General features: G+C 46.9%; 1 protein-coding gene across 4 annotated transcripts in view; it reads left to right on the top strand.

Annotated features, from left to right (window-relative positions):
• Window positions 1-13,338, top strand: part of LOC105472595 (C2 calcium dependent domain containing 2) — a 70,649-nt gene that overhangs the window by 38,856 nt on the left and 18,455 nt on the right. For 3 of the 4 annotated variants that reach the window (XM_071095749.1, XM_011725978.2, XM_011725981.3), the window contains 6 exons: window positions 2,097-2,220; window positions 4,402-4,510; window positions 7,341-7,405; window positions 9,068-9,192; window positions 9,677-9,851; window positions 11,004-11,117. In XM_071095749.1, coding sequence (XP_070951850.1) covers window positions 2,097-2,220; window positions 4,402-4,510; window positions 7,341-7,405; window positions 9,068-9,192; window positions 9,677-9,851; window positions 11,004-11,117 — 712 coding nt within the window. The remainder of the gene's footprint in view (window positions 1-2,096; window positions 2,221-4,401; window positions 4,511-7,340; window positions 7,406-9,067; window positions 9,193-9,676; window positions 9,852-11,003; window positions 11,118-13,338) is intronic. The other variant, XM_011725979.3, reaches the window with a different exon arrangement.

Raw genomic sequence — 13,338 nt, 5'->3', positions numbered from 1 at the left:
TGAGCCACCGCGCCCGGCCGACAATCAACTTTTAATGTCAAAATGTATGCAACTTTATAAAACAGTCGTATATTTTTGGAATCCATGAATTTAAAAAATAATAGGACCCAGAAGATCATAACTTCAATCATGCTTTTCCATAAATTTGTACATTTTATTTAATCAAAATAGCATATATATATATATATTATATTGGTCAAGATTTTCCAGAGAAACAGAACCAATGGGAGTGTGTGTGTGTGTGTGTGTGTGTGTGTGTGTGTGTGTGAGATCGGCTCACACAATTATGAAGGCTGACAAGTTCCGAGATCTGCATTTGGCAAGCTGCAGCCCCAGGAGAGTCTGTGGGGTAATTCTAGTTTGAGTCTGAAGCCCTGAGACCCAAAAGAGCCCGTGGTGTATGTTCCAGTCCAAAGGCCAGTGGGTTCAAGACCCATGAAGAGTCACTGTTTCAGTCCAAGTCTGAAGGCAGGAAAAGGCCCCTTTCCCGGCTCGAGCAGTGAGGAAGAGGAGTTTCCTTTTACTTAGCCTTTTTGTTCCATTGCGCCTCCAACTGACTGGATGAGGCCCACCCACGTGAGGGAGGAGAATCTGATCACTGCGTGTGCAAAGTTAAATGTTAATCTCATCCAGAAACACACTCACAGTCACACCCAGAATCATGTCGGACCAAATATCTGGGCACCCCATGGCCCAGTCAAGTTGACACATGCCGTTAACCATCACCCTCAGCGATTGAAAAAGAAAAGATTTCATCTCTGTCCCAGACAAGTAGATTGCTCTGTCCCCAGTGCTCACGCCCTTGGATTTCAGGGACTTCGGCAATTCCGTCTGCGGCTGTAGCACCCTCAGCTCACGTTTGGGAAGTGCCCGGCTCAGAACAGGGTTTCTGGGTGGGAAAGAGTATGTGTGTCTCTTGAGACATTAGGGGACGTTCCCCTGAAGAAGTGCTCAGTCGAATCAGCACCCAGGTCTCTGCCTGAAAACTTTCACAGCATGGGGGCTGGCGCCACCTCTGAGAAGCCCGTCTGGGTCCCTGAATGCTTGCAACAAACAGAGCCTCTTTTAAAAGAACACTCTTGGCCAGACGCGGTGGCTCATGCCTGTAATCCCAGCACTTTGGGAGGCTGAGGCGTGCGGATCCTGAGGTCGAGATTTCGAGATCAGCCTGGCCAACATGGTGAAACCCTGTCTCTACTACAAATACAAAAAGAATTAGCTGGGTGTGGTGGTGGGCGCCTGTAATCCCAGCTACTCAGGAGGCTGAGGCAGGAAAATTGCTTGCACCCAGGAGGCGGAGGTTGCAGTGAACTGAGATCGCACCACTGCACTCCAGCCTGGACAACAGAGCAAGACTCCGCCTCAAAAAAAAAAAAGAAAAAAGAGAACACTCTTGGCAGTGGGTGACAGGTGGAACCCGGTTTGGGAAATGCTGGTTTGAAGCTGGGCTCTTCCAGATTTGGGGGTGCTTTCTGTTGGAAACGCCCTGGTGCCTGTTGGAAGATGTGAGGTAGTGGAAGCTGGTCCCAGCTGCCCCTGCCTCTGTCCCCTCACCTGTCCCCTCTCCTATGCCCCTCACCTGTCCCTTCACCTGTCCTCTCACCTGTGCAGTGCTAGGTGTGCATAGACATTCCTCATGTGGGCGTTGTACTCTGTGTGGAGGTGGGAAATGGGTGTGGGCTGACGGCCCTGGCCGTTCCCATCTGGCTGGTGTCCTGCTCTGTGCTAGCAGGCTGTGAGTGCCTGCAGCCGGCAGAAGAGGTCCTCACACTCTTAAGCACCTGCCCGGGTCAGATAGTTTAGACCCATGGCAAAGCGAGCTCCATCTTCCCCTGTGGTAAGTTTTGGGAACCCTGTCTGTGGATGAATGCATTGCTACTTGTGCTTGCTGTATTTAGGATAGAAAATGCTCCCAGCAGGAGGATGGCGATGGCTCATTGGCTCCCCAGAGCAGACCCCAGAGCTCGGGTTCTCCGTGCAGGTTTTCCTGTAGACACCCCACTGCCACCCCCCCCATAACAGGAGTCCAGCGGCTACTTCCTTGGTCCTCAGTCTCCCCACAAAGACCAAAAATAAAGTGCTTTTTATTTTTTCAGAACTTACAGTGTGCCCCCTCTACTGCTCAGGAATCCTGTCCTCCGAAACCTCCAAGGGCTCACGAGCTAAAGCTACTGGTGAGGAACATCGGCGCCTTGCTGCTCAGCGAGCCTGGTGCCTCAGGTGGGTGACAGTGGGAGCCTGGCCTGCCTGGAGGGGCTGTTCCTGCCCCTGAGCAGAGTCAGGGGCTCTGGGGGGGCTTGGATTCTCTGGTGGCATCCTCCTGTGGGGGTGCAGTGGGAGCCCTGTCATGGTTGCAGAAAGCACCTGAAAATGTAATGGGAACAAGAGATGGTAAAAAATCCAATCCTGTTTCTGCACGTGTGAAGGCCGAGGGGAGAAAGGAATATAATTGATTTGGCCTTTTTCATTTGTCTGGAATTGTCCTGTCTTTTTTATCTTTTCTTTCCTTTTTTTATTTTTAAACTGTTGAACCCGTATGTATGTGTTAAGCATCCCTGACCAACGTGCAGCTTCTGCTTTCTTAGAAAGTGGGTGAAGGGGGATGTAGGGAGTTGATGGGCATCAGATGACTTCGGCCACACTCGGGACTCCCGTGCTGGGAGACCATGGCTGCTGTTGGAGCCAAGACAAGCAACACAGAACGGATAACCCCTTCTGGGTGGTTCTGAATCATTGTTGAGGCCCCAGACACAGAGTCACTCGAGACAGGGCACCTCTTTACTCCGCAACTCCGTTTTGCCAAGAACAGGAGTGAATTGTATTGCCTGAGTATGTTAAAGGTGACTTATCTTTATTTGCGAGGGACTTCCTCCGGTTCCAAAAGCACAAATGGGCACATCTAGCAGCCGAGACTGTGCAGAGCTAGCTGTCGAGGATTTTTTTTTTTTTTTGGTAAAAGTGCCTGCACGTTGCCCTTTCTTTCAGCCTGTACTGCTTAGTGGCTAAAAGTGGGCTCGCTGGACTCGGTCGGTCAGGGTTGGGGTCCCAGCTCCCACACGCACCTGCCCTGAGGCCAGGCCCTGTGCCTCCCTCTGCTGGATGTCCCCATGTCTGGGTCTGAGTCTTCTCTTGAAGAGTGACTGTGAAAGCTCAGTAGTGAACGTCTGGAGGCTGCTTCACCCTGCTGCGGCATGGTCCAGCGTCCACACATTCTAGCAATTACTGATTCCACAGTGTGTTAGGGACTTGGTGCTGCAGGGAGAAGCATTGTCTCAAAGCAGAAACAGCTGTTCACTAGGGACATGTCCTACTACCTGGATCAAATACCCAGCTAGTATTAGGTACCGCACCTGTCTGGTGTAAGTTGGGAAATGGGAACTCTGTGAGGTATATTTCCAAATTTAGGAGTCAACACGAACTGATGTTCGGGCTTTGGCAAACCGTTAGTCTTGTCTAAAAGTGGGGACCATGCCTCTGTATATAATGGTGCTGCCTCTCGGGGAGGGTCCCCCTAGGAGCCCATGCCTGTGGCCAGCACTGACGGAAGGGGCGAGGCACTTGGGGTCAGCCCAGGGCTGTTGATATCAAATGTAGGAAAAAATTCTTTAACTCCAATAAAGGTTGGTGCTATGAGCATTTGAAAATGGAATGAGGCCGGGCGCGGTGGCTCAAGCCTGTAATCCCAGCACTTTGGGAGGCCGAGGCGGGCGGATCACAAGGTCAGGAGATCGAGACCACAGTGAAACCCCGTCTCTACTAAAAATACAAAAAATTAGCCGGGCGTGGTGGCGGACGCCTGTAGTCCCAGCTACTCAGGAGGCTGAGGCAGGAGAATGGCAGGAACCCGGGAGGCAGAGCTTGCAGTGAGCTGAGATCGCGCCACTGCACTCCAGCCTGGGCAACAGCGTGAGACTCCGTCTCAAAAAAAAAAAAAAGAAAATGGAATGAAAGAATTCCCAGTCTCTGAAGTGGGTAAGCCTCGACCTTAGCCATTTAATTTAGCCTTTTTTTCTATGCATACAATGTCTTCATGCAATTTAAAAAATAAAAATAATGCCGGGCGCAGTGGCTCACACCTGTAATCCCAGCACTTTGGGAGGCCGAGGCGGGTGGATCACGAAGTCAGGAGTTTGAGACCAGCCTGGCCAACATAGTGAAACCCCGTCTCTACTAAAAATACAAAAATTAGCTGAGCGTGGAGATGCACGCCTATAATCCCAGATACTCGGGAGGCTGAGGCAGGAGAATCCCTTGAACCCGGGAGGTGGAGCTTGCAGTGAGCTGAGATTGCGCCACTGCACTCCAGCCTGGGCAACAGAGTGAGACTTCATCTCAAAAAATAAATAAATAAAAAGTAAATAAAAATAAACGCCAACACGATGCCCTTCTATTTAATTACAGGCCACATTAACGCAGTGTGCGTCGTGCAGCTGAACGATCCCGTTCAGAAGTTCTCCAGCACCCTGACGAAAAACACTACGGACCTCACGTGGGAAGAGGAATTCACCTTGTGAGTCCGGCCGGGTTATCTTGGGCCTGCGTGTCCACGGTCGTGTCTGTTCAGGAGCGCTGAATCCTGAGATCGTTCTGCAGCACCATTTAGGCTAAAACACTAAACCAAAACAGTTAACAACAAATTACATCTTAAGCTTCTTAAAGGTAGCTTTAGGTCAAGCATGGGTTTCGTTTTAAAGGCAACTCTTAGAGTCAGTTTTCTCCTCCTGCCCTGATATGAGGAGAGGAAGCCGTTGTTGGGTCTCTTAGAGACACACACATCATCCATCATGGAAACGGAGGGAGCCTCTGACTGAATCCAGAACCTAAAAAAGAAAATAGAAAAAGGGGCTGGGTGCAGAGGCTCATGCCTGTAATCCCAGCTGTTTGGGAGGCAGAGACGGGAGGATCACTTGAGCCCAGGAGTTTAAGACCAGCCCGAACAACATAGCAAGACCTCTTCTCTACTAAAAGTTTAAAAAAATTAACCGGGCATGGTGGCCCTTGCCTTGCCTGTGGTACTCCTAGCTATTTGGGAGGCTGACGTAGGAGGATCGCTTGAGCCTGGAAGATCGAGGCTGCAGTGAGCTGTGGTTGTGCCACTGCATTCCAGCCTGGGTGACAGAAAGATACCTTGTCTCAAAAAAAAAAAAAAAAAAAAATGGCGAGGCACAGTAGCTCACACATGTAATCCCAGTACTTTGGGAGGCTGAGGTGGGTGGATCACTTGAGGTCAGGAGTTCAAGATCAACCTGGCCAACATGGTGAATGAAACCCTGTCTCTACTAAAAATACAAAAATTAGGCATGGTAGCAGGTGCCTATAATCATAGCTACACGGGAGGCCGAGGCAGGAGAATGGCTTGAACCTGGGATTCGGAGGTTGCAGGGAGCTGAAATTGTACCACTGCACTCCAGCCTGGGCAACAAAGTGAGACTCCATCTCCAAAAAAAAAAAAAAAAAAAAAATTAGAGACAGGGAAAAATGTAGGCCATGCACATAAATAATGGTGTAAGAATCATAAATAAAATATTATCAAACAGAATCTAACAGCACATAAAAAATAAAACCAGCTGTGTTCATACCAGGAATGTAAGGATGTAAGTGTGCTTTCACATAAGGAGGTCTATTAATGGTGTTCATCATGTCACTAGATCAAAGGAGAAAATAAACGTATTTTCTCTACATAGGTCCAAAAGACTTTCAGTGACATTTAATACCCATTCTTAATTTTTAAAAACTTAATTAGAGCAAAATTTATGGAGACTTCTTTAATAAGATTTTTAAAATCACTATAAATGGTAAATACCAGAAGCAGACTCACTAAAATCAAGAGAAGGATGCCTATTGTTTTATTCTAGAAGTATTGGTTAATGCAATTAGATAAGGACAAAACCATACACAAATACCGGAAAGGAAGAGGCAAGACCGGTCATTGTTTGGAGATGATATGACTGCATATCAGGACTATGCAAGAAAATCAACCCAAAGTATTAGAAAGAATAATGGATATAACGTAGAAATGAATATTTAAAAAACTAATAGACATAATAATTTAATGAATTAGCTGAGTACCAAGGTATTAAAATCAATCACAATCTAATCCTTAAAAAATGAGCAATTAGAAAAAGTAATGGAAGGAAATTTCCCGTGTGTGTGTGTGTGTGTGTGTATATATATATATATATATATATATATATGAGCTTTTATAAATCATGAATGGAAAAGATGACAGCTGCCTTAGAAAACAGCAAAATTCCTGAACTGGAAATACAAAAGCCAGAGCTACCGATGGCCATAAATTTCTGAAAAGATGTTCAGAAACAGCATAAAGTCACGCACACTTTGGCAAAAGAGAGAGGTCATTTTTGTACCTCACAGCTTGGTGGAGAGTAAGAGAGTGATAATGCCATTGGAAGTGTCACTGGGAATAAGCATTCTGGATGCCATCAGTCAGCCTAAATAAAAAAACACCTCTCAAGTGCACATGCCATTTGACAGGCAATTAGAGTTTTCCTGAGGAAATAATCACACGGCGTGCAAAGATATATGCGTAAGAATGTGCCTCTCAGCTTGTATATGGTTTTGAAATGCTGGGGACCACCAGCACGTTAAGAAGCGTTTGTTATTGAAGAGTTGGCCAAATAAAATCTCCTAAGGCCAAAGAGCAGAATACTAGAGGCCCATCAAACATATGTTGCTCTGTAGTTACACAGAAAGACATCCGCAAAATTTTCAGTTAAAAGAATAGATTACAGGCTGGGCGCAGTGGCTCACTCCTGTAATCCCAGCACTTTGGGAGGCCGAGGCGGGAGGATGGCTTGAGCTCAGGAGTCTGAGATCAGCCTGGGCAACATAGCAAGACTTCATCTCTACTTTTTTTTTTTTATGCCTTTTTAAAGAAAATAAACAGGTTACAAAGGAGGAGGGAGGTATGTTGTGTTCTGTGTTTTGTCTTTAGGTCATTATATAGCTGTGCTTTCAGTATGGCAGTGACTGGCCACGTGTGTCTCTTTAAATTTAAGTTAACGGAAATTTTTAAAAATGACGTTCAGTTCCTTGGCTTGCACTGGCCACCTCTCCAGTGCTCTGTGGCTACCACATTTGACAGCTGGTCTGTCACTGTCATCACAGAACATCCTGTTCACTGCTCTGGAAGGCTAGTCCCTGAATATTAACGGTAGCTGTTTCCGAACGGGGAGGTTGCAGATACTCTTTCCTATTTTTGGTTATGTGTCTTGGTAGTTTGTTAAATATTGACATCTTTGTGTTCCTTTCTATAATCAGAAAAAGTGCTATATTTCATAAAAATAATAAAGGACTCATAACTTTTTTCTCTTCCAAAGCGAGTTGAATGCCAAGTCGAAGGAGTTACACCTGCAGATTTCAGAGGCTGGGCGACCCTCAGAAGGTGGGTTGAGCAGGAGCACAGAGGCCTCGCCCTCTGGAAAGGTCCTCCACTGCGTGACCTGGGCCTCGGGAAAGGGCAGTGGGAGATCCAGCAGAGGACGGTGACCCCTCCTCTAAATGACTTCGGTTTTCCCATGGGACGTTTTGGTCGAAAGGCAATTTGAGTTATTAACAAGGTCATACATTTTGGGGAAATGTTCAACTGGATTTTTTGTTTGTTTGTTTAAAAAAAAAATCCAAAATATTTTATGCAACAATTCTTGGCATAGAGAAGTAGTTCTGAACCCTCCTTGCCCCGAGAGACCTCCTTTTCTGGAAAACAAAAACAAAAACAAAGCCTTTTAACTGTAGTAAGATAAACAACGTAAAATGGATCATCTTAACCATTTCTAAGTACATAGTTCAGGGGCAGTCACTACACTCACATTGTTGTGCAACCATCACCCCCATCTATCTCCAGAGCTTTTTCATCCCCATTCTACTGCCTGTATCCATTTCATTGGGTTTTTCCTTATAAAATAAACTACAGAGGTTTAAATGGAACTTAACGATTTATACACAAGAAAGCAACAATTAGAGGTAAAGTCACTAAAACACTAAAATGAACGTGGGCCTGTATGTGTGCGTGTCTCCAAATCAGTAGTTACAATATTTGTTAGGTTTTTAAAGATATAAATATTTTCTTAGATTGTAAAACTCTCCCCATAAACATACCAAAATTGGGAAGCCCTTGCCCAGCTTATCCAGCAATAAAATCAAGCCATTTGGTTACCTCCTAAAGTGAGAAGGTTGTTATTTCTCCCAATTAACTAGTTTTATATCCTAGTTGTTATAGCAAGAATCCTGAGGCGACTTCCTTGATTTTGGAGTCCCAAGAAAACTGGGATGCCCATGAGATAATTCTGAGAGAGGCATTCCGCAGGTCGGGGACCCACACAGCATGGGGGGGCTGGTCACCTGGAGACAGGTCAACTTCTGACCCCATTCCTGGGTCCCCACTCCCGCTGGCCTCATTCAGATTTCATTCCAGCCCAGCCTGATGGAATCTATGAAATGTCGAACTTTACAAAAACAATACAAAGAACAGCCACATAACCTTTACTCAAACTCACATATCCTTAACATTTGCCCAGTTTCCTTTACTATTTGTGCTCACTCTTGATCTCTCCCCACCATACTCATTTCCTTTTTACACACACACACACACACACGAAGATAAATTATATGCATCTCGGCCCTTTATCCTCAATTCCTTAGTGTGTATTTTCCTAGGAATGGAGATACTCTCTTCTGTGTCCACGGTACAGTTATCAGCTTCCTGAATTTACATTACTGCAATTCCTTAACTTATGCCCATTTTCCAGTTTTTGTCACTGGATGACCCCATGATGCCCTTCAGAGCAGTGACCTTTCCACTCCGGCACAAGGCCAGACATTGCCTGACTGTCCTGTTGCTTTAGCATCCTCTGTCCTGCAGCGTTTTGACATCCTTTGTCTTTTATGACACTGACATTTTTAAAATGTTCTGAAACGTGAGCACTTTCGAGTGTGCCAGAGGCACGTGAGGAGCGTGTTCCGGCTGCTGGGCGTGTGGGCCTTTCTGTTCTCACGGAACCCCGTGGAAACATCAGCGGCACCCCTTGCCTGTCTCCTGTCTTTTCAGGTCTGCTGGCGATGGCAACAGTTCCTTTGGATTTGTTTAAGAAGCAGCCTTCTGGGCCACAGAGCTTCACGCTGACCAGCGGGTCTGCCTGCGGCAGCTCGGTGCTGGGCTCGGTCACGGCAGAGGTAGGACGAGGCTCCCATGGCGGCTGGTTCTGGCTTGGGGCACTTACCTAAGGAGCGTCTTCACTTATGTCTGCAGAGTCTCACTCCTGCTTCTGTGGGAAATAAGACCTCCTCTAAGAGAAGATGGTCTTTTATTGTACGCAGGACTACACTCAAACAGAGCATGTTCTGTCCACTGTACAGTTGAGTTAGCTACTGGAGGAGATGACTTTTCAGGATGCCATTTTACAGGCCTACCCCAAAGAGGCCTTTGAAAATTTTGCTTGGTTCTCCGGCTTCTATTCGGTTGCCATCATTATGTGCTGAGCCGGCTGTGTATAAGGTGGGGTCTGTGTCCATTCTGGGAATATCCAGGTTAATTGGAAATGCTAAGTGACCTTAAGGGAAGGAATTATGGTTATTTCACAAGAAGGCAGCGTTACGTGGCTGATCAGCCTGTGCAGTTTCCACAAAACCAGAAACAAGTAACGCGTCTTCTCTGCAGTTCTCTTACATAGAACCTGGGGAATTGAAATCCTGGCCCATCCCTCCCCCTGTTCCTGCTGCAAAAATCGAAAAGGACCGCATGGTGATGCCCTGTGGGACTGTGGTCACTACTGTCACTGCCGTGAAGACCAAGCCTCGTGTCGACGTGGGGAGGGCGTCCCCGCTGAGCTCCGGTGAGACAACAGGAACGCAGTCGAGGAACTCTGTGCGTGGCGCCTGCCTGTAACCACCTTGCCCCCATAGACTGCGGAGTCCTGGAGCCTGCAGCACTGAGTGTTAGGAAAATCTCACAGCACAGGAAGGGTGCTGATTGGCCACACTTGTGCTTCGTGTTTTGTTGTTGTTGGACGACAGTTATCTTTTTCTTCTGCCAAACACGTATGCAATAAGCTGAAACGAGGTTTGATTCCCGTGGTGTATTCTGAAGCTAAAATCTAGATAGTATAAATAGTTACACTTAGGTGTAACTCCAACTAAGTTAAATTAAGAACTCTATTATAGGGCCGGGCGTGGTGGCTCATGCCTGTAATCCCAGCGCTTTGGGAGGCCGAGATGCATAGATCACCTGAGGTCAGGAGTTTGAGACCAGCCTGACAAACACGGTGAAACCCCATCTCTACTAAAAATACAAAATTAGCTGGGTGTGGTGGCACATGCATGTAGTCACAGCTACTCTGGAGGCTGAGGCAGGAGAATTGCTTGAACCCAGGAGGTGGAGGTTGCAATGAGCCGAGATCACGCCATTGCACTCCAGCCTGGTCAACAAGAGCGAAACTCCCTCTCAAAAACAAACAAAACACAACAAAACACGAACTCTATTACCTGTATGTGGGGACAGCACACACTTTTTTCTTGAAAAATTCAAAGTGAGTTGGCTTTGTAGCTTTCTTCTGTTAAAAATCGTTTGTTAGAAGGCTTGACAGGCTATCATTTACGATCCAGCTGAATTCTGTACCTGTCTCCACAGCCACTGCCTTGGAGACAGAAATTTCTGTATAAGTGTATGCTTTATTTCTCACAATTCACAGTGCATCTCTACTTGTGCAAAAGCATCATCCTCCCAGAATACATGAGTTGGCACAGTTCAGGGATGCCAAATAGAATGGGAAATTCTAGCTTAGTTAAAATGTTTCTGAAATTTTATTTCAACCTGGACTCCAGACACCACTCTTGCCTTTCCTCCGTTCAAAACGGCTTTCATTAAACTTTGCCTTTGCCAACTGCACACACCAGAGTTGCAATGAGGGCTATCCTTTCACTTTTCGGTAACTGTTGATCCAGTCAACCATGGGGCCAGCTTTGTAATCAGAATCTTCCTCTGGCAGAGTCTCCGGTGAAGAGTCCCATCAAGGTGAAGGTGATCGAGAAGGACATCTCTGTCCAGGCCATCTCCTGCCGCAGCGCCCCTGTCAGCAAAACGCTCTCTTCTTCAGATACAGGTAACTGAGACGTGCCCACACCGCTCTCCCTTTTAGCACCTTTGGGCCTTTTGGGCTGTTCTGATATGAAGTACTTTCCTTTCAGAGTTTGGAAAAAGTTGTTTTGGGCCAGGTGCGGTGGCTTACACCTGTAATCTCAGCACTTTGGGAGGCTGAGGTGGGTGGATCACTTGAGGTCAGGAATTCGAGACCAGCCTGGCCAACGTGGTGAAACCCCATCTCTACGAAAAATACAAAAATTAGCTGGGCGTAGTGGCGCATGCCTGTAATCCCAGCTACTTGAGAGGCTTAGGCAGGAGAATCGCTTGAACCCAGGAGGTGGAGGTTGCAGTGAGCCAAGATTGCACCACTGCACTGCAGCCAGGGTGACAGAGCGAGACCCTATCTCTTAAAAAAAAAAAAAGTTGTGATTTGGCTTGGTTTTGTGGTTGAGTGATGAGTGAAGGAGAGGGAGATAAAGGGAACTCCAAATTGATCAAAGACCAGAAGCGGCATTCGTATTCCTTCTACATTTTAGGGAATGCTTTAACAAAATAAAAAACCAGCTGAGACTTTACGTTTTAAAATTTCTGATCTTTTTTTTTTTTTTTTTTTTTTTGAGACGGAGTCTCGCTCTGTCGCCCAGGCTGGAGTGCAGTGGCGGGATCTCGGCTCACTGCAAGCTCTGCCTCCCGGGTTTACGCCATTGTCCTGCCTCAGCCTCCCAAGTAGCTGGGACTACAGGCACCTGCCACCACGCCTGGCTAGTTTTTTTTTTTTATTTTTTTAGTAGAGACAGGGTTTCACCGTGTTAGCCAGGATGGTCTCGATCTCCTGACCGCGTGATCCGCCTGCCTCGGCCTCCCAAAGTGCTGGGATTACAGGCTTGAGCCACCGCGCCTGGCCTTCTGATCATTTTTTTCTTGCCCAACACGCTAGCTACATTAATATCAAACAAGTAGGACTTGGGACATCATCCTCACGGTCACTTTTAATTTTGTTTCCCACTCTCTGCTTAGACCTGTTGAGTAGAAGTAGTTTTCCCTTCTACTAGGAAATGGTCACTGCTAATAGGAAATGCAAATCTCCTATTATTTTATGGTCACTTTCAGGTAACAGACATTTTTGAAGAGATGTCTTACTGACTTATTAAATCACTGCACAATCTAAATTTGGGGATTAACTTTGTCCCTTTGCCCCCTCGTGACCTCTCAGGAGCAATGGGTGCTTCCTTCTTGCTTAGCTCTCCCCCGTTCACCGAGTCCTGTGTCTGACCTTGCCAAGGCCAACAACTGGACAAGGTGGGGTGGTCAGGGGAGTGGGAAGTTCTCACTGGAGGAGCACTGTCTTAACGTGGTTTTGGATTCTCAGCCTGGTGAAAGTTTACAACTGCTTCCTCCTCTCATGGGAGGTTTTATGGTTTTTTGGATATTACCGTGCTGGGTCCCCCACCTGCAATTCTGGGATGCAAGCCCTGCCCCTCCTTTCGTTACCAAAAAAGGGTATTGATCTAGACTCCAAGAGAGGGTTCTTGGATCTGGTGCAAGAAAGAATTCGGGGCGAGTCCACAGAGTAAAGTGAAAGCAAGTTATTGAGAAAGTAAAGGAATAAAAGAATGGCTACTCTGTAGGCAGAGAACCCGTGAGGGCTGCTGGTTGGCTCTTTTTCTGTTTATTTCTTGATCATATGCTAAACAAGGGTTGGATTATTCACAAGTTTTCTACCAAAGGGGTGGGGATTTCTCAGAACTGAGCGTTCCTCCCCTTTTCAGATCATATAGGGTAACTTCTTGCCATTGCCATGGCATTTGCAAACTGTCATAGTGCTGGTGGGAGTGTCTTTTAGCACGCGAATGCACCATCATTAGTGTATCACCAGCAGTGAGGACAGCCAGAGGTCACTTTCGCTGCTCTCTTGGTTTTGGCAGGTTTTGGCCGGCTGCTTTACCGCATCCTGTTTTATCAGCAGGGTCCTTGTGACCTGTGCCTTGTGCTGACCTCGTAGCTCACCCTGTGAGTAAGGACACCTCACCTCCTGGGAGTCCAGCCCAGGGGGTCCCAGCCTCATTTTGCCCAGCTCTTATTTGAGATGGAGCCGCTCTGACACTTTTGCCGCTGCCCCTGATGCCCCTTCCTCAGTTTCTTCCCCTGGCAGTGCCCCCACTGTGCATATTGTGGGGTCCCGTCACCTGGGCAGGATTCCTCTTAAAACACCCAGACTGATGTTCCCACTGTGGGTTCTG

Source organism: Macaca nemestrina, chromosome 4 (assembly GCF_043159975.1).
Source record: "Macaca nemestrina isolate mMacNem1 chromosome 4, mMacNem.hap1, whole genome shotgun sequence".
Taxonomy (NCBI): domain Eukaryota; kingdom Metazoa; phylum Chordata; class Mammalia; order Primates; family Cercopithecidae; genus Macaca; species Macaca nemestrina.
This window is presented reverse-complemented; position numbering and strand designations above follow the sequence as displayed.